Source organism: Phalangium opilio, unplaced genomic scaffold (assembly GCF_054372755.1).
Source record: "Phalangium opilio isolate 3A_F unplaced genomic scaffold, DU_Popi_V2 ptg000329l_1, whole genome shotgun sequence".
Taxonomy (NCBI): domain Eukaryota; kingdom Metazoa; phylum Arthropoda; class Arachnida; order Opiliones; family Phalangiidae; genus Phalangium; species Phalangium opilio.
The window spans coordinates 80,515-107,337 of NW_028324226.1; the positions used below are offsets into that span (position 1 = coordinate 80,515).

At 37.5% G+C, this 26,823-nt stretch overlaps 3 protein-coding genes and 1 long non-coding RNA gene across 5 annotated transcripts in view; 1 reads left to right on the forward strand and 3 right to left on the reverse strand.

Moving 5' to 3' along the window:
- The window catches only part of LOC149610111 (uncharacterized), a 75,063-nt gene extending 71,781 nt beyond the window's left edge, over positions 1–3,282 (reverse strand). For both annotated transcript variants that reach the window (XR_016376513.1, XR_016376512.1), the window contains exon 1: positions 3,099–3,282. This is a non-coding gene — a long non-coding RNA (uncharacterized LOC149610111). The remainder of the gene's footprint in view (positions 1–3,098) is intronic.
- LOC149610116 (phosphatidate cytidylyltransferase, mitochondrial) lies at positions 296–1,846 on the forward strand. Its single transcript, XM_089859629.1, has 6 exons — positions 296–471; positions 641–823; positions 892–1,138; positions 1,196–1,341; positions 1,421–1,649; positions 1,707–1,846. Exons 1-6 carry the CDS (start codon positions 334–336, stop codon positions 1,778–1,780), a joined length of 1,017 nt encoding a protein of 338 aa, XP_089715755.1. The 5' UTR covers positions 296–333; the 3' UTR covers positions 1,781–1,846.
- Positions 3,283–3,371: 89 nt separating the features above from the next.
- Rpn1 (regulatory particle non-ATPase 1) lies at positions 3,372–8,456 on the reverse strand. Its single transcript, XM_089859557.1, has 9 exons — positions 8,267–8,456; positions 7,889–8,110; positions 7,476–7,822; positions 7,103–7,261; positions 5,654–6,332; positions 4,589–5,080; positions 4,132–4,522; positions 3,826–4,059; positions 3,372–3,736 (listed from the first exon to the last, which is right to left on the reverse strand). Exons 1-9 carry the CDS (start codon positions 8,363–8,365, stop codon positions 3,666–3,668), a joined length of 2,694 nt encoding a protein of 897 aa, XP_089715683.1. The 5' UTR covers positions 8,366–8,456; the 3' UTR covers positions 3,372–3,665.
- Positions 8,457–9,886: 1,430 nt separating this feature from the next.
- On the reverse strand, positions 9,887–26,011 carry LOC149610118 (A disintegrin and metalloproteinase with thrombospondin motifs 18-like). Its single transcript, XM_089858736.1, has 19 exons — positions 25,058–26,011; positions 14,932–15,004; positions 14,535–14,863; positions 14,293–14,470; positions 13,698–14,235; positions 13,571–13,623; positions 13,267–13,507; positions 13,046–13,205; positions 12,870–12,971; positions 12,140–12,318; positions 11,899–12,083; positions 11,695–11,834; positions 11,571–11,628; positions 11,393–11,504; positions 11,280–11,325; positions 10,899–11,211; positions 10,635–10,832; positions 10,440–10,566; positions 9,887–10,372 (listed from the first exon to the last, which is right to left on the reverse strand). The coding sequence occupies exons 1-19, from the start codon at positions 25,178–25,180 to the stop codon at positions 10,192–10,194; spliced, it is 3,336 nt and encodes a 1,111-aa protein (XP_089714862.1). The 5' UTR covers positions 25,181–26,011; the 3' UTR covers positions 9,887–10,191.
- Between the last annotated feature and the right edge of the window lie 812 nt (positions 26,012–26,823).

The following is a 26,823-nucleotide window of genomic DNA, read 5'->3' on the forward strand; positions in this document are numbered from 1 at the left end:
CACTTCGCAGAAATAATCAAGAAATATTATTTTCGCCAATGAAACTATAGTAGTCTATTAAAGTTCAACTTGCTTGCAAATAATAATTGCCACAGTGTATATTTCTTAATTTTCCTATTGTTCTTAAGGTTATAGGCATAGTAGGCTAAGTGAAAATCAAAGTCCGGCCAGAGGACACCCAAAATTGTGTCCGAACTTCGAAGGACCCGTCTAATCGGCGCCTATTTTATTAAATAAGAGACCTGAAAAATCCAGGCGGCGCCACTGAACACTACAATTTCCTAGTTCCTAACCCTAACCATGCCCTAACTGACAGCTGATGGGAATTTAAAAATGGCGGCTTCCATTGGCCATGCTTTAGTCCGAAAAAACATATTTGAAAAAGTTTTATCAATTTTTCCCGAAAATATAAATTACGCATTCGCTTATGGCTCAGGAATATTTTTACAAGAAGGCCACGAAAATGTCAAAGTAAAAAACTTGTCCCAATAACACGACATGCTTCTCTATTAGTCCAAGGCTTAGACACTTTCAATTTACAGAACCTTAAAACCGAATGTCCAAATCCCAATTCTTTCATTATAAATTATGATTAGGCTTACAATGTCCCATTTAAATTGAAAACTAACTCTTATTTAAGGATAACATGATGGACTTTGTCTTTGTGGTGGACGAGCCATTATCCTGGCATAAGAGTAACATGCAACAAAATAGATCTCACTACTCATTTGTAAAGTATGGAGGCCCAAAACTAGTCACTAAAATCCAACAAAATTACGGGGCCGCCATTTATTACAACACCTTAATCCCGTTTGAAAATAATGTAAGACAAAGAATAAACCTTATTCAGTTCTGTCTGAGATAATAAACAGCATAGGGATACCTTTCTAGAGACTAATCAAATACGGAGTCATAAACACGCGTCAGTTCACTTTAGACTTGATGGACTGGGAATCTCTGTACTTGAGTGGTCGTCTTCATAAACCCGTTAAAGTCATTAAAACCAGCTCATCCCAAGAACTAAATAAAGCATTGGCCTTGAACCTAAATAGTGCAGTTCACACAGCCCTCCTTTGCCTACCGGAAGTATTCTCCGAGAAAGAATTGTATCAATGTGTTGCCGCTCTTTCCTACTCTGGTTTGTTCTGTCTAATAATTTACAACTCTCGTAATCGTAGAATAAATTAATTCATAGGGGATTTCCGAATGATTGTTGGGGAAGACAAAAATAAAGTCAAGAAGATTGTGGAACCCCAAATGGACAAATTCCGAATTATCTATCAACCAGTTTTAAAGAAACTTATGGGAATTCATTGGAATCCCAACACACAGAAAATAGAAGTGGGCAAAACTAAACACTCTTCTCTCTCTCTCTCTCTCTCTAGTGTATCTTATTTAAGTTTTAAAACATAATTTGCAGCAAGATACAAGTGTTCATAGCAGATTGCACCATTTAAATCTCTTGCCTCGTGTTGTTCAACACAGACTTTTAGTGCGGTGGTGCAATGATGGAAAATATCGCGACACGGAAGATGTCTTAAAAGCCATTTCATGTGAACTAGACTGCGGAAAACTAGTTTTAGCTGCTGTTAGTGATATAGTATGGAAAACTAGCTGGAGTCAGTCATTGAAAGGATTTTTAACTGCGGGTATGCGCAAGGACTTAATAAATCTTAATTGTTTTAAGGTTTAATTTTAATTAACAGGGGCGACAAAATCTATCCGTTATGGATCAAAAAAGCTATACAAAATGATCAAAGGAATGAAATCTACCCCATAACCTAACTTTAATAAGTGTAATTAGTCTTGAATAAAGTATTTATAATCGCAGTATTTATCTAGTAAAGTCTTGTAAGCTTTTACTTTACAGTACTTACAATGTTTAGGCCTACTAGGACTAAATAATTAACGAGGGATGTCACTAAATGACTTCGTAAACCTTGGTCAAAGACTTTCCAATAGTTTCTTTTCAAACCCTCTTAACAAAACCGGAATGCCAATTTATTATTAAGTATAATTAACTTTATAAGACGGCGTGACCAGGTTATTTTCATAATTACTCAAGGAATTATTATCACTGAGACGAAAACTAACACACGTGGCACATACGTTAAGCCTTTGTCTTAAAATTCCCGCCTTCCCCCCCCCTAAGAGTCCATTAGTAGTTGCCCATTACTTATTTCTTTATTTATACAAGACAATTGCCCACAGAACGTCAAATAAGGCAAGGATTGGAAAGCTTTCCCCGACTAATTTGCACCGAAATATAAAAGAAACTCGACTTAAAACCGATAAAATCTAATCAACTGGCAGTTTGGCTCATAAGGCTCATTAACGACTTGAAACTTTAACCGGGGAAAAAACACGTGGCGCTGGCTTCATTCGCCGTTCGTAGCGACATCTAGCGTCGACCCCGAGATGAAATTAAGCTTTCCCAGTAGTTTAATTTCAAAACCTCTTAACAAACCCGTTCTGCCCCTTAATTATTAAGTAGAATTTACCTTATAAGACTGCTTGACAACGTTATTTTCCTAATTTTGAAGGAATTTTTATAATTGAGACGAAAACTAACTAAAACATCAACCCAGAGACAGTAGGCTATCTACCCTTGGTTGGCCTTCTTTGACTACTCGTCGGTCTTACCTCGACCTAATCAGTTTATTCAAAATCCTAAATTGCCCCGACCAAAGATTCTTTTCCGCTGCTCCCTCGTCTATCCCCACCCGTGGTCACCATAGAAAATTATTTCGTCAACAGGCCCGTAAAAATCAACTGAAGCACTCTTTTTTCCATCGGTTGGTCCCCATCTGGAATTCCCTACCCCCTGAGATTATCTCCCTAAAATCACTTGTGCCATTTAAAACCAAACTTAAACACCACTTAAACCTTTAATTAATTCCCCTCACAATTTTCAACCTAAGAAATCGCAGCTGTAAGGCTTCATTCAGCCCTAGCTCGTATCCCCCCTCAGGAGCAAAAAAAAAAAAAAAAAAACTCACACGTTGTACATACGTTTAAGCCTTTGTCTTAAAATTCCCGCCTTCCCTTCCCAAGAACCTCGCTAATTAATACGTCTTATCAGACAAATTTGTACTTACCAGGCGTTGAGAATCCTCAAAATAAGCGTTCCAGACTAATTTGCTAATTTTCACCGGAAAAATAAACGAAAAGCGACTTAAAATTAACCGGTAAAATTTACGCAGCTTGCCCACAGTGACTTGAAACTTCAACAGCTGGCAAATATCACGTGACACTGGCTTCGGTCACCGTCCGCAGCGACATCTATCGTCATCCCTGTACCTTGGAAATGGAGCGTGGTTACTTAAATTTTAATATTTAATTTTATCTCCAAAAAAGAAAGAAATAAATAATTTTGTTAATAATTTTTAATAAAATTGCTTATTGAGAACATATTTTCAATTATTATTTTGAGTTTCCACAAAGTGACAATTTTTATACGGGAAATTTCATTTGATATTTTAAAAATTACGAGAATTAGTTTGATGTTCTTTTTAATTTTCAAATTAAAAGGCAACAGAAAAAAACACAATTTCCAATATTTAAATAAGTCTTTACTCGCTTAATTTTCACGGACTTCAAACCCTTTTTATATAAATTTACCAATCGAAAAATAATATTTCTTATGAATGTTTTACCGAGCACACTCAAACAGCTTCGTAATTAGGATTCTTTCTAAGTATAACGAATCCTTCTAGAATGGGCGTTAACGCGATATCTGAAAGTTCAAAAGGTTAAGGATAAAAATCTATTTGGGAAAATAAAATTCAATTAATAAACAAAACAGGAACTAAATTGAAAGGATACATTCTTCAGTGGCAAGTTCCGCTCTTTCACCGTAACCTAATAAAACTGGTGTGGTATGTGTTTGAAAACCAGTAATGGTTTTGGGTTTACCAGCTTGACCGACTACGTCTACCGCTTGTCCAACTCTAACAGGGACAGGAAGCGGTTGAATATCTTCATTAAAAGTGACCAACATTCGAGGTTGCATGGCCGCCACAAGGAAATACATGATGTAATGGGATTTACCCAAAATAACTGCGTTTAAAATACAATTTTCAGCCTCTCTTTCTCCGTTGCGATGTCAATCACCCCCCTGGGTCTACTTACGCGTTTTCACGTCTAAAAATGCCACCAGTGTTGTTAAAAGTCCGGCTACCGCAACTGGACTCATGAGTTGTCTATCATTATGATAGGGAGAAAGGGTCAAGGTTCCTTTTCCTAAATGAGCTAATCCCTGGGCGATTCTGACCATGAAGAGATTATTGGGATCTTTGGCGTGATATTGGGCCAGTTGACGTAACATGGCTGCTAATCTAGCATTATTGGTTCCCGCTCCAACCATTCCCAAACCAAAAATGGCATTATGCGCCACTTCAGGGTCGCTATCGTGAGAAAACTTGCTTAGGGTTTCCATGATGTTTAATTTAGGGTTTGAGATGGAAATCAGTGCTAAACTCAGAGGGACGGCTCTCTTAATTGCTGGTTCTCCGTAACGAAGCTAAAATTATAATGTAAATCAAGATTCTAAAGAAAAAGAGAAGGCCAACTGAAAGTTGTCACTGACCAAATGCCCAAAGGTTCTAAAGACCATTTCGGAAGCAATATCTTCCCCCATAGCAATCAAAGCAATTCCCAAAACTGCAATTGATTGCTGAGAGGAAAAATCGGAAGAATGAGACTTGTCATCCTTTTTATCAGCAGCGTCTTTCTTATCATCCTTTTCAGCACTGGGATCATAATGTTCACTGCAAATGTGGAGCAAATGTTGAACTTTCAAAACATTCCCCGTTCCGGCATAGGCGCAAATATCCACAACAGTTGTAGCGTAACTTTTAAAAGGTTCTGGAATGACTTCCAAGGCTGCAATAACAGCGTCAGCCCCTTCTTGTTTGCCCAGATAACAAAGTCCCAAACCCAAGGGCAGAAAACGAGCGAAAGTGTCTTTTAATTCAGTTTCAGATTGTTCCATCAGTGTTTGAAGGATTGAGGAAGTCACTTCGGCATTGCAGGAACTGACTGCGACTAATCCACAAGCTACTGCACTCATACCAATAACCTACACAAAGACCCAATCAAGTTGACAACTTAATTAACCCCTTAAAGGGAGGGTGAAGTAGAAAATCAAGTGATTTTTTATCGATTCTTCTACCAATTTTAAGACCAGCCTGCATAGTGAAACATTCAGGAAATACAGTCTCCGAATGATTTTAAAATTCAAATTAGATCCAGATTTTAAGGATAATTTTAAAGAAGCCCCTCCGACCAATCGCGTAACGCCCTGCCTTATTGTTAACAAAATTCTCGTGGCACGCTCCATGTCTCGCGCCACGATTGTCACATCGCGCGCCTAATTTTATCAAATCTCGTGATAAATTTCATTCAACGCGGAACGTGCCACAAGAATTTTGTTAACAAAAAGGCAGGGCGTTACGCGATTGGTCGGAGGTCCTTCTTTAAAATTATCCTTAAAATCTGAACCTAATTTGAATTTTAAAATCATTCGGAGCTGGTATTTCCTGAATGTTTCACTATGCAGACTGGTCTTATAATTAGTAGAAGAATCGATAAAAAATCACTTGATTTTCTACTTCACCCTCCCTTTAAGGGGAGGGAGTCTCTGAATAGTTACCTCCATGGTTGATTTGGAATCAGTCATGACCTTCAACATGAGATTGATGACATCACTGCGATTGGAACCGGCATAAGCTAATCCCAGGCCAACAACAGCTCCAATCCTCATGATCATACTGTTGTGAGTGACAAAATCGCAGAGCAAAGCCAAAGCCGGATCACAATCATTCCTCATGCCACTGTTGACAATTCCGCAGGCTAAAAGAGCTCCTGCCTTAATGTAATCTTCGGATGAATAGAGATATTTGTCAATATGCGTCAAGCCTCCATCAACATCCCAGAGCAAAATGACTCCCAAAGAAGCCATGGCGCTCATCATTCCGTGTTCTTTATTCATGTACAGCCACTTATTTCCATCTTTCATGATTTGTTTGTCCTGGCCAAAAGCCGCATTGACTAAACCATTGACAAAACTAGATGCCAGGTTTTGACGGGCAGAATCAACTGTACTGCCTGGTCCAAATGAAGGACGCGCATTGTCCAAGTGGGATTTATAAATATCATCCGGTGTTTTGGGTTCCATGATATCTAATTCTCGTCCCAAGGCCAAGAAATGATTGTTCAAATGAGCGTTTGACATAATCTCAACCAGATCTTCGTAATCATCCATAGATTCATCAAGTTCCAAGAAAACTTGTTGACGGCCAACCATAAAAGCCATTTGCTTTCTTACAGTTCTGAAAATCCCCCCCGAGGAATAATTATTTTAAAGGAAAAGTTCAGGTAACATAACAATATACTTTAAAAGAACAGCGTTTTTCTAAATATAAAAGGAGAGATATTAATAAAATAAATTTCTTATTACAAAATAATTACCATTTATAGTTTTAAAAATGAGGACTAATGAGCCGCCATTTTGTTAGTGGCGTCTGCTAGCCAGAACCTATTACCTCTTCTAGCCTGTGAGAATTGAACCAATCCTGTAGGGGTAAGAGGTTCTGGCTAGCAGACGCCACTAAAAAAATGACCAATCCTGTAGGGGTAAGAGGTTCTGGCTAGCAGACGCCACTAAAAAAATGACCAATCCTGTAGGGGTAAGAGGTTCTGGCTAGCAGACGCCACTAAAAAAATGACCAATCCTGTAGGGGTAAGAGGTTCTGGCTAGCAGACGCCACTAAAAAAATGACCAATCCTGTAGGGGTAAGAGGTTCTGGCTAGCAGACGCCACTAAAAAAATGACCAATCCTGTAGGGGTAAGAGGTTCTGGCTAGCAGACGCCACTAACAAAATGACCAATCCTGTAGGGGTAAGAGGTTCTGGCTAGCAGACGCCACTAACAAAATGGCGGCTCATTAGTCCTCATTTTTAAGCCTAATTAAATGCTAATTATTTTGTTATGAGAGATCATTTATTTTTTAATATTTTAATTATTTTTCCTTTTATATTTAGAAAAAGGTAGTTCTTTTAAGGTATAATGTTATCTGCCCTCTTCCTTTTAATTTCTTACGTATCCTTGCATTCTTTGAACAATTCTCCCATTATTGGGATATCATTTAACTGCATGGCCAATCTTAAAGTCTCAGGGTATCTTTCAAATTTACGGAAAATACTTAAAGCTGTTCTTAATAGGTTGGTGTTTTCTGGTTCCGGTACATAAGGTACGCAACTACAATCGAAAGAATGTTAACTTGCTAAAAGTAATTATATTTAATTAATAATAGATAGTTTTCACACATGGAGGATTCATACCATTTACACCAGGAAGCCGGGCTACCTGGAGGACAAAAACCCGTCTGCTTTTGTCCTCCAGGTAGTTCGGCCTCCTGGTGTAAATGGTATGAATCCTCCATGTGTGAAAACTATCTATTTAGGAAACCTGCCTTGATAAGTAAAGGCAGACTCTGGGGTAAGCATCTTCATCAACATAATTAATTAACAAATCTAATTTTTCAATTTCCATCAAAAGATCGCAAGCCTCAGCTTCCGCATTGTGTTTCATGTGATAAGGAACAATAGCATTGGTTAATGTCAAAAGTTCCTCCTTTCTAGCATCATCTTTATCCGTTAAATCAGCCCAATCATGGGCAATCTCCCCAGCCAAGTGTCTAACATATTCGTGCCCCCAAGAACTTATTTCTTCTCTGGAACCTAACAATCTATAACGCAGGCAATCTCTCTCTTCACTCATTGTCATGGCCAAGATTGAAATAATATCGGCACAAAATTGCTTTAAACATTTTAAGATTAATTTAATATTATTTTAATTCAGAGAAAAACACTAAGAAAAGCCTACTTTTGTTTCCTTTTCAATAATTTTCTCGTAAACTTCCTTTAAAGTTCCGTAATGAGGACGTAAAAACTTAAGGGGTTTAGGAACGGAAGTCATAGACGTAGTTGAAGCCCGTATTTGTGTTCTAAGACTTTCCAAGGCAGGTAAATATAATTTGGTATCATCTTCAACAAGACGTTGAACCAGCATGTTAAGTTCATCTTGGAGGGCTTTATCTTCGTCCGACTATATAGATATTTTATTAATTTATAATTAATATCTTACCTTCTTTGTGATTACGTTCATAGATCTATGATTACGTTACGCCAAAATGCTAAGTCATTGGCCTTTTTCAATGGCCAAGGCTTAGCTACAATCAAAATATCAAATGCACGCATTTACCAAATCTAAATCCTTTTCGTCTTCTTCTTTTTTATCCTTTTTATCTTTCTTCTCTTGCGGAGGCTTTTCAGCTTCTTGAACTCCCTTTTTATCCTGCATTTTAATCAAAATTAACTGAAATTTTCAGCTGTCAAATAAAGTTCACTTTTCCGAGATTTATTTTCGCCGACTGCTAGCGCCTAGGAGTAATAACACTAACAACTCTTACTTAAAGATCAGGAGTGGAAGCTCCCGAGTTGCAAAGTTGCAGAAGCCGTAGCAGTGTGGGAAATAAGGATTTTTTTAAAACTGGACCTGTGGCCAGTAGAGCCTAGGTATTTTAATTAAAAAACTGGCCACGGTGCCACCTACCACTTTTAGCCTCAAAAATCAGGCTTTCGTAATTTAGGGCCAAATTATCTATTCTGGACAATATTTGCTAGGGCGTAGGCTTAGTAGGTTACTTTTTATAGTTATGGGTATTTAAAAATATTGGAGTCTTAAATTAAGAACTATAAGTCTTTATTGAGTAATGCTAAATTAAAAAATTCGGACCATAGGGAGGGAGTTGACACTCCATTGTTATCTTCCCATAGACCCTAATACAGTCAAAGGCAGCAGGCTGCCTTTCCCTAGAGACCAGACCCAAACAAGACTACGGAGAGATTATCTTCCCTTTAGCCACAGGGCCGGAAATAAGCACAGGACACTGGACATTGTCCAATAAAATTTCAAAATGTCCCATAATTTTTTTAAAAACTAAGGGGGTCACTGGACATTTTGACCTATAAATTTTCCGAAGTTTTGATACCTTGACTATGGAGAAGCGACACCATTTTTGCACACTCCAGTGACAATGTCCTATAAATTTTCCAGTCAAACAGGGGGTCACTGGACACATGTCCTATAACAAATTTTTCTTAATTCCGGCCCTGTTTAGCCATGCTTTAGCAGAGTTTAGCTAACTGCAAAAATCACTTCATCTACAGATTCTACACTGTGTAGAGCGTAGACAGACATACGAAAACCTCCCATATTCCCACTCCCACATACACATTTCAGGCCAAGCAAGCAAACAGCATAGAAGCAAAGACGAGACAATTTTAGGGATTAACATAGTATTTATTTAATGATCCAAAATCTTGAGGGGGAAAACTTTGAATTAATTAAGTGGCCACCAGGGCCAGTAGACCCCTAAGCGTTTAATTTTTAAACTGGCTATTGGCCTGTAAAAGTGCCTTATTTCCCACACTGAGCCGTAGCGTGTTGTTGAAGATCAAGGCTAGAAATAAGACGTAAAATATGTGAAAAACTTGTTTATCCTCGATTTAATTTACAAATAAATAATAAAAGAAGTCAAATTTAGACCCATTTAATAAATTATAGATCATATTTATAGTAAGTGAAGGATATAATAGAAATTATTAACTTATTTTTTTAATACCCTGTCCAGGATAAATTGACTTCCGGTTTACCCTGGAAACACGTGTCATAAGAGTAACTGGTGCCGAATTTGAATGAGCTCAAGTCACGTTTCAATTACTCACTTATCAGTTGCACTGGAAACATAAACCTTACGCGTTTTCCTATTTAAAATAATAATTAATGCATACTTTAAATCACAAATAATATAAACACTTAGAAATAAAAGACTTCGTTATTATATTAGGCATCTTTTATTGTATAAAAACTATCAAAAAACACTGTTGTTTCTGAATTCTTTGGCGAGCCTTTTTCCTTCCTCATATCAGAGTCAACATCATTGTTTTTGTTTTTGTAATAAATAACGGTTCCATCTCAGTTCCTTTCTAAAATCTTGGCGTCTTCCCTAAAATGGATTATAAATAAAACACGGGATGGAAAACAATCCACTCGTGGAGGCCACCGCGAGCGGAAGTCGGACTGTGTGACATGTGCTCTCTAAAAATTGTTGTAAGGCGCAGTTTCTAAAGGGTACAACGTGGAAGTAGGCAAGTTTCATTGGAAATCGGTGCTAAAAGAGGACAGAATCGTTCCTCAACTAACGCGAAAAGTTTCTCCTCAACTTCTTGGATACAAACGACTGATCTCTTTCGGATCCCGAATCCGCAAGTTGATGAACAGTTCCCCCATTCGCCCACTCGCCACCTTCGATGCAAGGAAGAATTACTTACCTATAATAATTGTTTCGCGTGTCAATAGTATAATTAATTACCTTCCAGTACACGGATGATCGTTGCACGTCATCCAACCCGGGTTCGTGGGTTTCTGAGCTTGAAGACAAAGTTTATTGGAAACTTTCCTCCCGTCCAAGTGACAGGACAATGAGATATACGCCTTACCTTTAAAGATATACCTATCTAATTTGCGTCTTTGAAATTAGAGGTAACGTATTTAAGATTAGACATACCCCCGCCACAAGGTTTAGTGCAATCGCTAACGGCAACTGCCCATTGGTAACCTCTGGACGTAACATTCCTACCAGCTAAAACGTTGGTAGCGCCTGTCCGGTTCGAAACTGCGGCGGATTCCAAGATGGACATGGCGTTCAAATCGCGTTTCCAAACGCCTTTAATTAATTTGCGCATCTCAACGACGTGAATGACGTCTTCAAGGGTTATTACGCGTCTTAATAAGTAACTGAAATGATTCGAGGAATAGTTTGACCACTTACTTTTATCGACGGGCATATTTTGATGGTCAAACTCCAAACACCTGCCCCTCAAGCAATAAGCCTTGTATCTACGGTCGCTTCCGCTACAATCAGTCCCAAACGGGAACATTCCATCCTCAAAGACGTCCATTTGATAATGGGTATCCTTCCAAACTCGGTCCTGGCAAGCCACGACACAAGCCGAATGTCGGTTACCGGCTCTGGAAGGTAACTGTCGACCACCCCCGCTAAGTAAATTAGGGTACTTGATGCTGTAACGATGGCAGACTTCGTTGGCGTACTCTTGAGTCGTTCTGGTTGTCATACAAGTCTGCTGACGGGGACATTAAGGATAATCGATAAGTTTAAGTTAGGTTAAAGTAAGTTATGAGTTACAATTACTTTGTCGCAAAGTTTGAATGAATCTCTATTGACGGGACAACCGGTACTGTTCAGATGAAAGAAGTTTTAGGAACTTAGCTATATAAAGGACGTAAGATTAATAAATGGCTTACATAGAGTTGCAGTCTCTAGTGGCCAATTGGAAACCAGTTCCTCCTAGCATGCAAGTAGATCGACAATCGCTCGTTTCCCGCCAAACTAATCGTCGTTCTGATATACCGGAACCTACGTGGCGTCACGACACACATTTGTCACTCACTTACAAGTCAATGGCGAATTTAACAATCTTACTTGAACACTGTAACTCCTCTTGAGTTCCGTCGGTACTCTGTCCGTTGCAATCGTATGCCTGTATTGGTAAATAAGTCGAGTCTTAAGCTGCGAACGGATTTATCTACTGGTACTTGTTAAGTACCTGACATTTGCCATTGAGACAATATCGATTCTGCTTAACACCCCCTTGCTTCCAACAGGGTGTTCCGTCCGGTATTTTCCACCCGTGCGTCATGAAACCCCCTCCCCTTTTGTGACACCAAACGTAGCAAGAGTGGGAACCTAATTTAAACAATAAGTTACAAGTCTAATCGCGCAAACCCCCGTCGCAAAAAAATGTAATTACTGTCACTGCTGGGAAACTGTGTCCCGCGGGACTCAATAGAGGAATCCCTGATAGAGGCCCTGAGACAAGTATCGGCGATATATTGATCAAGCGGTAATTCTCGAGAATTTCCGCAAATATTACGCGCGTCACACATTCTGGAACGTTTCTCGCCACCGTCACAAAATTTTCCGCCATTTTGCGGTCTGGTAAATCTTAAAGTTCAAGTACTTGCCATGATAAAGAAAAGTAAATACCTTACGTGGGATTATCGCAACGTCTTCTAGAGACCATGACCCCGACAACCTCATTATCCCTCATGACACAATCGGAATAGCAATTACTGAAAGGACTCCAAGCGGACCATCCTCCCGGTACGGCCCGCTGTGGTGCGGCCATAACGGCTTCTTGTCGACTAGCGCAACGACCAGCTCGACACCACTGTACGCATAAGAGAGGAAACGGTTTTACTTCGCGCGATGGACTTCTAATTTTTCGGGGCGGGAATCACGCTCGATTTCAAATGGACGGGTTATTTAAGTACTTAACCCCAAAAATAAAAATAAATACAGGGTGCTATAAATAAGGTAGGTGGGCCTCGAAATTTTCCCTTTCAACGCGTTTCAAAGATAGAGCGGCACACAGAAAGTGTCACAAGGTCGCAGACACTCGACTTTTAATAAAAATACCGCCACTGAAGTTTTTTATTTTTATTCTTTAACACGAAGAGCGAAACTCAATCCGGGCGAACTTAAAATAATTGGAGCGTGAAATTAATTAGTTTTCGCGCCAAATTTATGATATTCTGGACAGGGTGAGCCGCCTAGATTTTATTTTAATTACACTCTATATTCGCCGGTATCAAATTAAAAACGTCTTATTCACAAACAACCAAATTACGTGCTTTTGGCTTCAATGAACACGCGCAAGGTCGTATCTAACGAGTTTTAGACTAATTTTATAGTACATCGATAGCAAAGTCAAGTACTTACCCTATCTCGACCGCATCTGGTCCCTTCCAAAGCGGGATGGGCAGTGAAAGAGATTCCAGATCCGTGGGAACCAGTTTCGCAACGAAGTATACGACAAACTTCCTATAATAATAAGAAAATAAAAGTGAAAATTTGTCAAAGTTTCTTGGGGAACGTCTGGAATGAAGGTGACTTACTTCCGGTGATTGAAGTACAGAGCGTCGACTTCCTTTACCGTATCTTAAGACGCATTGTTGATCGGCGTCAAATTTATCCCCGGGTAAGTCTTGGGGCAAAGGATAAGGCGACGACCCAGGAGCGCTGTTCAAAGTTGTTAAACAATACGCTTGACTTGTTCTAAAGAAAAATAAAGAAAATTTTAAATCATTCCACCTTTTTATCGGCTCCGTTTTTTTACCTTAAAAACTTATCCAGATATTCTCGACTGCAAGTTGACCAAGTGGTCTTTCCGGCGCCCAAAGTCGGTGACATAATGAAATGATTTGGGTCGCATAAATTACCATCTTGAGGGCCATCGTGTTCCATCCCTAAACTGTGTCCGATTTCGTGGCCCGCTACCAGAACCGTTTGGAAACTGGTACCTTCACTGATAGTGCAACTGTTCAGTGGGTTACACATTCCGCTAACCGGCGCTAAGCCTAATTTCATTTAAGCGATATTTAATTTAAATACTTAACAATAACAGATTGAATTAGGCCTACCAACAACGTGGCGTTTCCTTCTGCCTCTGTCATCTACCACGTACATGTTAATACTTGAAAGTAAAAGCCTCGAATGTAGTACTCGCATTAATTCTATAAGACGACGCAATTACGAAACGATATTTACCCTGAAAGTAAGAGGGCATGATCCCATCTGGGTTGTCCCGACCTCAAGTACATTCTTCTTTTATGTTGCCAAACGCAAAAATTTGTCAGATAGGTATCGATGTTGTCCGAAGGCCGGAGATCGTCAGGTTGCGTTTGTAGGACATCCAACATAACTAGACTTAATTCGAGACTGCGTCCCAAAGAGGACTGACGAAAGAGTAATTGGACGGCGTTCATAATGGTCAGAACGTAATTTATAAGTTGGGCTCCCGTATCTGAGGGGAAGGCTTTTCTCATGACGTCATGAAGAGCTTGGTCGACAAAGACCGCCGTTTCGATGACCACCGCTTTGCCGTATGGCACCGAACGTTTCTGGCGTCGACCATTGAGACGCATGGAGTCGTACGCCGACTGGTAGGAATTATAAGTGGTCCCCGAGGAGGATGGGGGGTAATTAGAGCGCCGAGAATATGGATAAGCGTCGCGTTCAGGGTGATACGAAGGTGAAGGTTGACTTTTGTAATGCATGGAGCTCGGTGGCAATTCGTAGCCATTTCCTATGATTTAGGACATTAAGCCTATTTTCGGAAATGAAAATGTAGATAGTACCGTACTTTTATTATCTTTGCTCCGTTTGTGCGGACACTGATAGGGCTCGGAATTGTCTTGTTTAACGACGATATGAGGGACAGTACTTGTCCCATTTTCGTATAAACGTCCGGACCTCCTGAGGACGGCCTCGGGCAAGGGTTGAATCAGGTACAAGCCCTGATCAGTTTCGATCACGCCCCGCTTCGTTAACAAGTTGAAGAAATTAATTTTTCGATGTCGCCGTGCAACTAAGTCGCAATCTTACCATGCCCTTTTCGCAGAGAGAGACAGCGACGGAACAGGAAGTTCCTCCGACGCATTTTCCCTGATAGTAACATTTCTGGCCAACATTGGCGTCAAATGACTTAGAGAAGGGTTCCTGTTGAATTCGGAACCCCGGTGAGACCAAGTGGTCATTGGGAGTAATTTCAAACCTAAGCTTCTCCCCAAAAACGGTCAAATTGACCCGTAACTCTTTCGGCCTTTTATCGCCGTCGAATTCCTCTTGACCCGGTGACCTTTTTCGTCTACTAGAAGAATTATTCCTGAGAATATTTCTCGACGAATCTGTCTCGAGTACTTCGTAGGCTGGCACTATAAACCGGGGTCAAATATTACGACCTTTAACCTTTGATACGCGTAAAAAAAGCGCGATTACGAACCTTCTGTTGAGGAACCCAATAATAGAATTCGCTCCGAATTGGTTAAATAATTATGAAGATCTAATGTAGATCTCTGCGTAAATAAAAAACAGTCACCCCAAAAATTAACTAAGACACCCAGATAGTTTGTTATGTATTCCAGTATAGGGTATGGCCATAAGTTCATAAGTTATGTTCCATAAGTTTGTAACTGGTTACTAACTGGAACTTCTCATGAAGTGATGTAGGTCATAGATTCTCATAAAGCGACGCCTGGTGAGGCACTGTCAAAGGCTTGGTACAGACTAAATAGGAAGATGGACTGTAAAACCGAGTGTAGTCAATTCTCAGTATGCCTCTAGCATTACGAACTATATTTAGTGTCATACTTATGGAACATATCTTATAAACTTATGGTACGACCAACTCAATTACAGAGTGCACTTGGCCTTGATGAACCCTAGAAATAAGTGACCGTGTCATCAACACGTTCAACTCTTTGATCATCGAAATGAAACGAAATTTGTTTTGATATCAAAAAGACAAAGAAAGATATCCTACTGCCCGTAAACTAGCTTAGAAAGGAAATTGTCTTGGCAGGGCGCGTGCCACGATTTCTTTGCGCTCACCAAGGGTTCTAACTCGACAAGAGAACGAGGAGTGTTCCATGAATTTATCCTCATTTATAAAAGCTTTACCAAAGCAAGCGTTTTTTGATATCAAAATGAAACTAGTCGAATTTATTCATGGGATAAATGAATGAATTTAACATTCTCTAGTGGAAATAATTGGTGGTATCTTTTGTTCATATTACTGCCGGAAAAACAGGCGTGGATATGTTTCAAATTTTAAGGTTAAAGAGAATTACGGATAGATATTAGACGACGACATTCAGTTGATATTGTAAATGAAATAAAAAAATAGGAACCACGCCTAAATGAAGACCTTTCTTTCTGAAGCTTCACCTCGTTTCGTTACGTTTAGACATAATGATACAGTAAGTTAGGTCGTTTTCACCTATTTCGTTATTTGAACCTGTCACTTCTGCCTTTTGGAAGCTCAAGACTAGCCGTGTAACCAAGTAGACTGACCTTAAAAACATCCCACATCAACATCCCAATTTTTTGTAATCAACTGTACAGACTGAATTTAAAACGATCACAAATCACGAGTTATATTGTTTGAACCATAAGCTCATAAGATATATTCCATAAGTTTGTCACTTGTTACAAACTGGAGCTTGTCATGAAGTGACGAAGGTCACAGATTCAAGGTAAAGCGACGCCTGGTAAGGCGCTGTTAAGTCTTAGTACGGACTAAATAGGAAGTTGGAAGTTCTGCAAAACTAACCGAGTGAAGTTTCTCAATTCTCGCTTGTCGTTCACTAGAACTAGCTCGAGCTGTAAGTCTCTAGCATTACGAAGCATATGTAGTGTTCTACTTATGTAACATATATTTTAAACTTATGTTTGAACCAATGGGACGGAATTGAAAACCATCAGTTAAATTTCAAACTCGCGTATAGAATCCCAAGTATAGGAGTATAGGTAAATGGACTCTTAAATGCAGCAAAATTCAGTCCAATTTTTCTTTCTTTTTTCATATTTAAATTATGGTCATATACAGACGAATGGTGGGTCAACGAATAGTTAGAATTGAATTGGGAGTTCGTATACCCTACTGCTCCACTATTAAAATATGGGATCCCTTTGAAGTTATTTCCAATTGTCCAAACAGAAATGAAATGAAATGAAAAAAAGGCATCATTTTATTTGATTGCCATTTTTGTTGTTTGTTAGATTTCCTTCCTTTTGATATCAAAAATATTTTTGACGGTTTTTTAACTACCCCATTCGTGTTCTCGGGAACGTGATCCGTCAGCCTGTGAATCGCCAACCTGTCTATTTAAGATAGATAGATTTGAATAGTCTATTCTATTTTTGTTTGGCACTGAGATTAAAGTTAATATCCTTTGATGATAGCTTACCACTCGCTCTAAAGTTAAGTTGATAAAAACTACAGAGATTCACTAGACCATAAAGATGAACTTATTAATGCTTTACGATCCATAAAAACACTTATTCGCGACAACTTGGAACAACTCCGGCATCGAAGGGGCGGAGTACTTACATACTTAAGTCGATATTCCTCAAGGAATGTCGGAAATAATAGGATAATATCCGACTCCTTCCGCGCGTGATCTTGGCAAACTGGCTTTTTTTCACGCGATTCTGTCGCATACTTTCACAAAGCTTAAATTTCTATAAAGTCTCAAGGAAAGCGAACAGAGTATCGCTGTTTAAATCGAAATGGTCTATAATATCAGTCTCACGCGGAGTATGCTTTAAGGCTTAGGTTATTTTTGGGTTATTTCAAAGTATACTTAAGGGAATTTTCAAATTGGGATAACGAATGACACGCACCCATCGCGTGATGTACCAAAAGCGCGCGCCGGACACATACGAGGCAAATAACCCGAAATATGGTTGACGTGACGTGACTAGAGAGTTAAAAAACTTATAAAAATCAAAACCCATCATCATCCCACTCCATTGAATTATATATATTCTTTATATCTATTATATATATTTTTTTTTTCAATTTTCAATTTCCCACGATATAATATTTATTTTCCTTAAGAATAAACTAAAAAAAATGATTGCGAGAACAAGAAAATATATTTCCAAAGAATCACTTTGTACGCACGACCACCACTGAATCCATAAATCACTGTAATTTTCCTAATTTAGTTTTTATTGGTTGAAAGAACTAGATTAATAAAAAAGGTCTATAAACTTTCAATTAATTGAAATAATATTAAATACATATATCTATTTTTACTTTCAGAACTTAAATTTCTGGTGTTTCTTTAAATAAAGGATCGTGTCCTTGAACGGTGTGAATTGCGAGAATCCTTGGAAAAGCCATCCTTTATCTTTCAAAATGTCATCAAGTACTTGAAAACGTGACAAATGTGGGTTCGCGAAGAAAGTACTTGAGAAACAATGAAACAATTCTGACGTATCCCAAATTCATCGCCAAAAAAACAAAAACTAAATATATATAACCGCTCTTTAAAGGTCAATGGTTTCCTAACAGGCAAAGATAATACTTTGCCAACTGAGAAAATGTCAAAAAAATTAAAACAAGTACACGTGAATTCTAATGGCGTATATGAGTCTGGTAATTCAAGACAATTCCAATATATAAGTGAGACATTTAAACACCCTCGCTTCATCGCGACGGTCTCGACAGACTTCTTGGTGCCACGTCAATCTAAACCATATTGATGGTCAAGTTAACTCTACCATCATCAAAAGGGCTTAACTATGATCCGTACGTCTTTAAACATAGTCTCGAGTTACACTGACTTCCGTTCAAGAATAAGTCACGAATATGTTTCGTAAGAAATCAATGGGAACCCTGCTTGTACCGAATTCGGCTTACTTAGATGGACAAAGAAGAAGGCAGTGTAGACGCGCGCCAGCTCATTCATCACCGAGACAAGTAGAGGTGCTGAGCTAGCAATGGGTGGGTGGTGAAGCGCCCATGACCCCAATGACCTCGCCACGAGCATCGACTTTCGACTTTTCCTTTTTTTATTTTCACGCCGTTGACATCTTGTACGGTTTAATTGATCCCGAGGACCTCAAGGTCTTTTATCAAATGGGAGTGTTATTGAACCTTTAAACGCGCCTAGAAAACTGCTAAGGTCTAATTTCATCTAATAGTGATTTATGGCTAATGTCTTACGACCATCAAATTTCGGGGTAAAATATTCTTTCGTCGGAATACAATAAGTCTGATATCTTTTCAGTGTGTTTAAGAACGCAAGGCCACGCCATTAACAAGGCCGAATTGCGTACATTAAGACCATAAAGCGACAAAACAACGCTTGGTCTGGCTTTTCCCAAGATTTTTTGCAATACTCGACCATGGATAAAAATACCGTTAAATTGGTAGAAAGATTACTATCTCAATCTCAAACGATGTCTATCTATACGTATTTCTAACACTATCTTTAGAGTGTGACGTCTAAGCCTATACACGTGACCAACTGGGACGTGGACGGTCCCCAAGTTTACACGTGATCAAATGAGACGTGGACGGTCACCAAGCCTACACGTGACCAAATGGGACGTGGACGATCACCAAGCCTACACGTGACCAAATGGGACGTGGACGATCACCAAGCCTACACGTGACCAAATGGGACGTGGACGATCACCAAGCCTACACGTGACCAACTGGGACAAGAACGCTCCCTAAGCCTACACGTGACTAACTGGGACAAGAACGCTCCCTAAGCCTACACGTGACTAACTGGGACAAGAACGCTCCCTAAGCCTACACGTGACCAACTGGGACAAGAACGCTCCCTAAGCCTACACGTGACCAACTGGGACAAGAACGCTCCCTAAGCCTACATGTGACCAACTGAGACACAAACGCTCCCTAAGCCTACATGTGACCAAGTTGACCAACTCCTCTTGTCAGGCCCACGAAGATGAAGAAAAGACAATTTCACGCTCCCGCCAAACGAAAGAGAAAGAAGTAAAAGAGAAATGAAACGTTCTTGGCCCTAATTAGCGTATGACAAGCTATTAATTTTAAAGCTCGTTTATAAACATTCGCCTCTTTCTCTCTCTTTCTCTTTAATAAGAAAAATATGGCGGAAATAGAAAGTTTCGTCAAAACTTCGGGAATCAGTTAGCACTACAACTAAGAGTCAATCTGTCACCGTTCAATCAAACTTAGATTCGAAACGGCTTCAAGAAACAACTATACCCCCTTTCTTTCGTAAAAATTATAAAAATAACCCTTTCATGGAAGAGGAAATATTAAATCGACCTTCGTCTTTCATCAAATGTTACTGTAACAACTTTGTGGTTGGTGGTCGAGGTTTTAAATTGGGAAAAATGAACCTCGCAGCTCTACGTACCATTAGAAGGGGATAATAGAGGAAGGATGACACTCTGCATCCTCTTAATACTATAGTTATGTAACATGATTCTTCCCATGCTCACCACCCTTTTTGTTTCCTATCCTGCTCATCAAAATTCAGATGGGCATCGCACCGTGCTAGGGTGAATTCTATAACTGTTTGGTTGTACTAAATCCTCAGCAATCAACCCTGCACAAACCTTGTTTGTCTTTACGTGGGACAAAAATTTACAAGCGCATGCGCCTTGGCAAATAGTTAAGCGCTAATAGAGTGAAGATGAGGGAACTATTTATCGCGGATGTGATTCGATTTAGTAACCTTGCTACAATAAATGTTCTGATTTTGGGTAGAACCATCTTACAATTAATCCGCTTGTGCTACACTTCTCTCGAATTATATACTTCTGGTACTTGATGTTCGTTGAAAAGGGTCTTTACCGTAGCAGCTCAAGTTGAACTCTGTATATTTATAATTTTGAATAGTCGTTAAAATGTTATTAAAGATTAATCCAATTAATTTTAAATCTTTATCTAAACTTTTTATATAGAATCCTCAAGGAGAAAAGTCTTCTTGTTTGTTATTGTTAGCCTGGTGGCTTCCAAGGAACAGCTGCTGGTTCAAGCACACTACAGACATACCCAGCACCCCATTTAATTACGTGTATGTATACCACTGGACCTAATTATAAATAAACGTAAAGTACATTTCCAGGACTTGAGATGTTCATTTCATAATTACCACCACAAAGTATATTAACACAAATTCCCGGAGTTTGGGAACTAAATAATCTTATCTTGAATTTTAATTTTTTTTTCTGACACGACACTCGAAGACAGGCAAAAGAAAGTGTAAACACACCAATGTCCTATTTCTTTTTTATAATAAATTAAGAGAGAATTAAAGAATCCCTAGTTCTGTTCCGTGTTATACGACGTTAAATGTCTCTTCTCCTGAAAAACACAGGACTATATATAGTCACTGTTTTTATATCAAGTGGAATAATTCAGGCTTGCAAACACACTCGTTTTTTTATGAATCGCAAAAAAAAATTTATAATTTAGTATTTATATTTTAAATAAATTTAAATAATAAATTTTTTCCAAGTGTTTTTACATGGTTCATATTACTCTTGGATAACCGATTTTCCTGACGTTCCGGGGTTTTTTCCTTTTTTTCCCATATATTTTCCTGACATCTCCAGGTTTTTCCCCATGTATTTCCCTGACATTTCCAGGTTTTTTCCCTATATATTTCCCTGACATTTCCAGGTTTTTTCCCTATATATTTCCCTGACATTTCCAGGTTTTTTCCCTATATATTTCCCCGACATTTCCAGGTTTTTTCCCACATATTTCCCTGACATTTCCAGGTTTTTTCCCATATATTTCCCTGACATTTCCAGGTTTTTCCCATATATTTCCAGATTTTTTCCCATATATTTCCAGGTTTTTTCCATATATTGCCTGACATTTCCAGGTTTTTCACATATTTCCCTGACATTTCCAGGTTTTTTCCCATATTTTCCCTGACATTTCCAGGTTTTTTCCTATATTTCCCTGACATTTCTAGGTTTTTTCCCCATATATTTCCCCGACATTTCCAGGGTTTTTCCCATATATTTCCCTGACATCTCTAGGTTTTTTCCCATATATTTCCCTTCCGTTTTAAGGTGAAAGGCCACCTAGTAACTGTGGGAGTTTTTTTCAAGGAGTAATACTTAAGGGATTGGTTAATTTTAGTTGGATCAACCCTTTCCCTGAGTTTTCCCTAAATTTCACTAAAAATAAATATAGATTTTCCCTTAATGTTTATTCGATAATTTATTTCTATGACATTCCCATGCAGCTTCTCCAGGGTTTCTTCTAGATTTTTAACGAACTCAGTTTTAAGACTAAGAAATAAATGAATTAACCAAATTCCGAAATTCGTGTTTTGGGAGCGCTTCCTGAATTAAGTTTATTAATTTTGATTTAAAAAAAAGCAATTAAAAATATCCATCTTAATTAAATGACAATCAATACCCACAGAGAATTAAATTTTGAAAACCTACCATTTTAAAAAATAACGTATTTGACCCCAACCAATCCATAAGTGCCAATCTAATTATTCATTCAAAAGAAAAGCATTATACTTAAAAGAAAAATATGTCAAATAATAATTTCTGACGATTCTCTGAATATACCTTAGCTCTTCCATTTGCCAGAGACAGACCTTCCCATTGCAATATTACCATATTACGTAATGTTTCTTAATTCTTAAACTAATAGAAAAGTTAACCTCATTGATCTGCCAAGTGATTCAAAATAAAGGCGCTCCACCAGCAGCAAGCGCGTAATCCGAAATTCCACTTTATCCGCGCGTGAAAGTGGCCATTCTTCCACGACCCTTACCTTATAGTTTACCCTCCTTCTTTAGCTAACTAAAGGGACGATGCAACAATTACAAACGGAAATAGGGGACGCGGTTTCTTCCGTTTCGTTTAAATTTGTTTTTAAACTAGCGCTTTAAATGAGGTTAAAGTAACCCAGAGATCGCGATAAACTTGAGTTAACAACTAAACTAAAAGAAAGAAACAAAACCCGCACATATCAAATTTAACCCCCAAAAATGTTTGTATAAACATTAATTAGGCTTAGCTATGTCTGTAACACACTTATTCCCAACAAAAGTCAAAGGTTACAATGTCTGTAACTCTTTTATTTCCAAAGAAAGTCAAAGGTTACAATGTCTGTAACTCTTTTATTTCCAAAGAAAGTCAAAGGTTACAATGTCTGTAACTCTTTTATTTCCAAAGAAAGTCAAAGGTTACAATGTCTGTAACTCTTTTATTTCCAAAGAAAGTCAAAGGTTACAATGTCTGTAACTCTTTTATTTCCAAAGAAAGTCAAAGGTTACAATGTCTGTAACTCTTTTATTTCCAAAGAAAGTCAAAGGTTACAATGTCTGTAACTCTTTTATTTCCAAAGAAAGTAAAAGGTAGCTTCGAAATTTAGGCTTAGCTCTTTACAAATTTAAATCTTTTTATGAAGTAAAACATGGCTAAAAATAATTAAGCTTAGCATATAGATGTTTGCTCGTTAAAAGATTAACTATTCGAATTAATTAATGTCTACAAATTAGTTAGGCAAAGCAGATGTTTGTAAGGCATTCATAATAAAGGTCAATGAGAGCTTCGAAATTTAGGCTCTTATAAACTCTTTATGAAGTAAAACATGGCTAAAAATAGTTAGGCTTAACAAGAGTCAAATTGAGCTTCGAAATTTAGTCTTATCTCGTTTCAAAATTAACTCTTTTTAAAGTTAAAGTTAAAATTCAAACAGAAGGATTTCAGCTTGTTATTATCCCTTTGAAAAGTGTTCCACCCGCATCTGTTCATTATAAATCCCGAGTTTATTACAAAATATTCGATGACTTGTTTCCCCTTTTTACAATACAACTTGATTTTGAACAATAGTTCTGGATTCCAAAAAGGGTCGATCCAATTGGACAGATTTTTTTATTTTTATTATTTAAAAGAATCAAATCGAGGCTAAGCTAGTGAATATATTTGTGGCGCGGCTTTACGTAAGCTGTTCCGCTTCATTCAATACACGCTTGCTTACAAACTTTTGTAAAAGACACCGTGCGGGCTATTTTCAATAAACTTTCACGGATTTCTTTCGCAAAAGGACCTCTAAAACTTAAAGTCGTAACCAATTTAAGTTATTTAAAAATAACAATGAAGTTTATTAATATTGAAAAAGTAAGGTCGAACATTTTCAATTTTTAAAAAAACAAGATTCTATAAATTTGTTGACGTTAATGTCAATTGTTTAGGCTATATATAATAATGATTGTTTATTATTTAGACCAGATTTAGAAGACGTGAGAACCGATTGTTTCCTATAAACTAAACGGTACTAGAAGCTCAGGAGGTCAAAGTGCACGGAGTCAAGATTTGTAAAATAATTCCCAATTGTTATAAGTTGGTATAAAAATAAATAAAATTGAAGTACAAGGAGTGTTTATATTATGTAGACAACATTTAAGATTTATGAATTTATAGCCCTATTTTCCCTAGGGGTCAAAGTTCAAGAGCTTGAGTTTTGAAAAACGTTTCCCAATTTTTATAGCTAGTATAATAAAATAAATAATATTGAAGTACAAAGATTTTTTATATTATATTATTTAGACCAAATTTATGAAGTAATAAACCTACTTTTATTTTTTCCTACTATATTTAGGGGTCAAAGTTCACGAGGCTGAACTTTGCAAAATACCTACCCAATTCTTATAGCTTGTATAGAAATTAATAAATAATATTTAAGTACAAGGATTGATTAAATCATTTAGACAAAATTTAAGATTTATGAAGTGATAGCCCTATTTTTCCTACTAAATAATTAACGGTCAAAGTTCAAGAGGTTGAGCTTTGAAAAATAATCCCCAATTTTTAGAGCTAGTATATAAAAAAAAATAATATAAATAATATTAAAGCATAGGAAAAACCCTGGCACTATATTAACATACTTTTAATTTACATTTAAATAAAAGGCCATTAACTTATACGCTAGTTTATACCAAATAAAAATAAAAATCATCCACATTTTCTCTTTCGGGTCTAAACTTCCATCACGGATATAATTGAATATTAAAAAAAAATCCAAAAAAAAAAAGAAAACACTGCAAGTATGACTTTGGAAAAAGTGAGACCAATTCTTTTTTTTTCTGTAAAAGTATCAGGTCAAAAAATTAGATTTGTCACGATGTACGAACTAGAAAAAGGTGACATTTATGCTAATTTTATGGAAATGATACCTAATTTTTATAAGTTAGTACATATTTTTCCGGGTTCTGTCAAGCGAAGATACGTTTTCTCATCCTCAACAAAACGTCAAGATAACTTTTGATATCAAGGATTTTATTGTTAAAAATTCTCCGGATAAAAACAAATAAATAGATTCTAAAAACCCCAAAGGAGAAAAAGCGTTTGTTTATATACTTTTAATTTTCTTTCAAATTTTGTTTTTAAACATTTTTTATGATTTTAGGGTTAAAAAACTTTGTAAAAGTGATTTAAAAAATGTTTTAAAATCTTTTTTAGATCCCGAAACATATCCTAAGCCTATTTATTTAATTTTTCCCGTCAATAAATTAATATTTAAAGGCTTAAAATTAAGTTTAAACTTGAAAAATAAATAAAATAAAAAAATATTAACGAACCTTATGAGTTGTAATCGACGTGACAGCTTGAAAAACGTTGCTAAACACCAAATAAATTGACGTTAAACAAATCAGCGTTCTTTTCAACGTTAACCGAGCACTTATTGGCGACACTAATATCATATTAAGTACTATAATTAACCCCCGAGTTAATTAAATTTTGAAAATTCCGTTTAACAATTAATAAATAATAACAAAAACAACAATGTTGACTAAAAATAATTTAACCGAGAACTTAACCACATTTTGAGGCCAGGGAAAAATATTTAATTAAAATTAATTAATTATTCTAATTATAGAGCTATATATTTATATAAATATATATATGAGGGTGCAAACGAAACGTTGGGTAAGTAACCAGCCCGCGGAACCGGAGAGAAGGTACAACTAGTCGACGGTCCGAGTACAACTCGGGCTTCTACCAAACTTTCAAACCACAAACTTTACCACATTACGAAAAAGAAAAAAAAGAACAAATTCATATATTTTTTTTTCAACGTCGCTCTATCTAGCAAGCTCGGCGCAACACACGAGGTTTTTGGCGGGTTTCAGTATATACGGGGGTGTGACTTAAACTTTAGGAGGGTGTACAACTTCAAACGGTTACACCAGAGTAACTCCAACAAGCACCAGAGGGTTCACCTCGGCTTTAGGATGGAAGCCATCAAATTCAAGCCTGCACAACAGTTCGGACAGACCAAGATATATATGCATACATAAATAAATGAATACTAGTTATTCGCGTTTTGGTTTCGGGGAAGGATATACTGTATTTTTATTGGTTACAAAAGGGTTATTACACGAGGTATATATATATTCAAAGGACATCCTGGAAATACTGTTTGTTCGGAGAAACTTAGCAAATGCGTCTAAAGCTAATTATGACGTGTAGGAAAACGATATTTTTCAATTTTTGGGCTTGCTTCTACTAGTTCTAATTCAGGAAACACTAAGGAATAATTACGAGTCCCTAAACATTGTAAAATTACCGGAGGGAAATAATTAATATGTATAAATGACATCATACTCCCTTACTTTAAATTATATACTTCCAAATGATACGGGTGCATGCAACCTTGGAAGCCATAGAATTTTCTATAGGGAAAGCTTATTTTATACAGGAAAAATTACCCATGTTAAGATTGGATTTTCTAGCATAATAATTTTTCCATTGTCAGATTAGGTTTCGAAAGAATTTGATTAATTCTGAGAACGAAGCGAGAGCGCTTTAAAAATCTGTCAAAAGCGAGTTTTTTCCAGAAGATAACGATGAGAAATAGGGATGCTACTACCAGAAGGGGATATTAGAAGAAGGATGACACTCTGTATCCTCTTAAGTACTTTAGTTATGTAACATGATTCTTCCCAGGCTTCCCATTTTCGTTTGCTCTCCCGCTCATCAAACTTCAGATGGGAATCGCACTGTGCTAGGGTGAATTCTATAAGTGTTTGGTATTAAATCCTCAGCAATCAACCCTGCACAAACCTTGATTGTCTTGACGTGGGACAAAAATCCACAAGCGCGTCATGATGAGGGAACTATTTATCGCGTATGTGATTCGGGTTAGTAACCTTGCTCCAAATGTAAAATGATGTTGGGAAGAATGCTGTTACAATTACCCTTGCCGCTTTGTGGTACCCTTCTCTCGAAAAAAAAAGTATTATATACTTCTGTTACTACCTATATAGAAGCTCAAGAGCGGCGGAGATGCGAAGTAGAGATGAGGGATTTTAAAAGAAGGGATAAAAATAGAAAATATTTTCTT

Coding starts and splice junctions, on each gene's coding strand:
- Rpn1 (XM_089859557.1), bottom strand. CDS start 8,365: ATGCAGGATAAAAAGGGAGTTCAAGAAGCTGAAAAGCCTCCGCAAGAG. Junction 7,823..7,888: donor TTATTGAAAAGGAAACAAAA/GTAGGCTTTTCT, acceptor AAATGTTTAAAG/CAATTTTGTGCCGATATTAT. Junction 5,081..5,653: donor ATTCCAAATCAACCATGGAG/GTAACTATTCAG, acceptor GTCTTTGTGTAG/GTTATTGGTATGAGTGCAGT.
- LOC149610116 (XM_089859629.1), top strand. CDS start 334: ATGGCGGCTTCCATTGGCCATGCTTTAGTCCGAAAAAACATATTTGAA. Junction 472..640: donor AAGGCCACGAAAATGTCAAA/GTAAAAAACTTG, acceptor CTCTTATTTAAG/GATAACATGATGGACTTTGT. Junction 1,650..1,706: donor GAAAGGATTTTTAACTGCGG/GTATGCGCAAGG, acceptor TTTAATTAACAG/GGGCGACAAAATCTATCCGT.
- LOC149610118 (XM_089858736.1), bottom strand. CDS start 25,180: ATGATATTAGTGTCGCCAATAAGTGCTCGGTTAACGTTGAAAAGAACG. Junction 12,972..13,045: donor CTGTACTTCAATCACCGGAA/GTAAGTCACCTT, acceptor TTATTATTATAG/GAAGTTTGTCGTATACTTCG. Junction 11,629..11,694: donor GTCTCAATGGCAAATGTCAG/GTACTTAACAAG, acceptor TTACCAATACAG/GCATACGATTGCAACGGACA.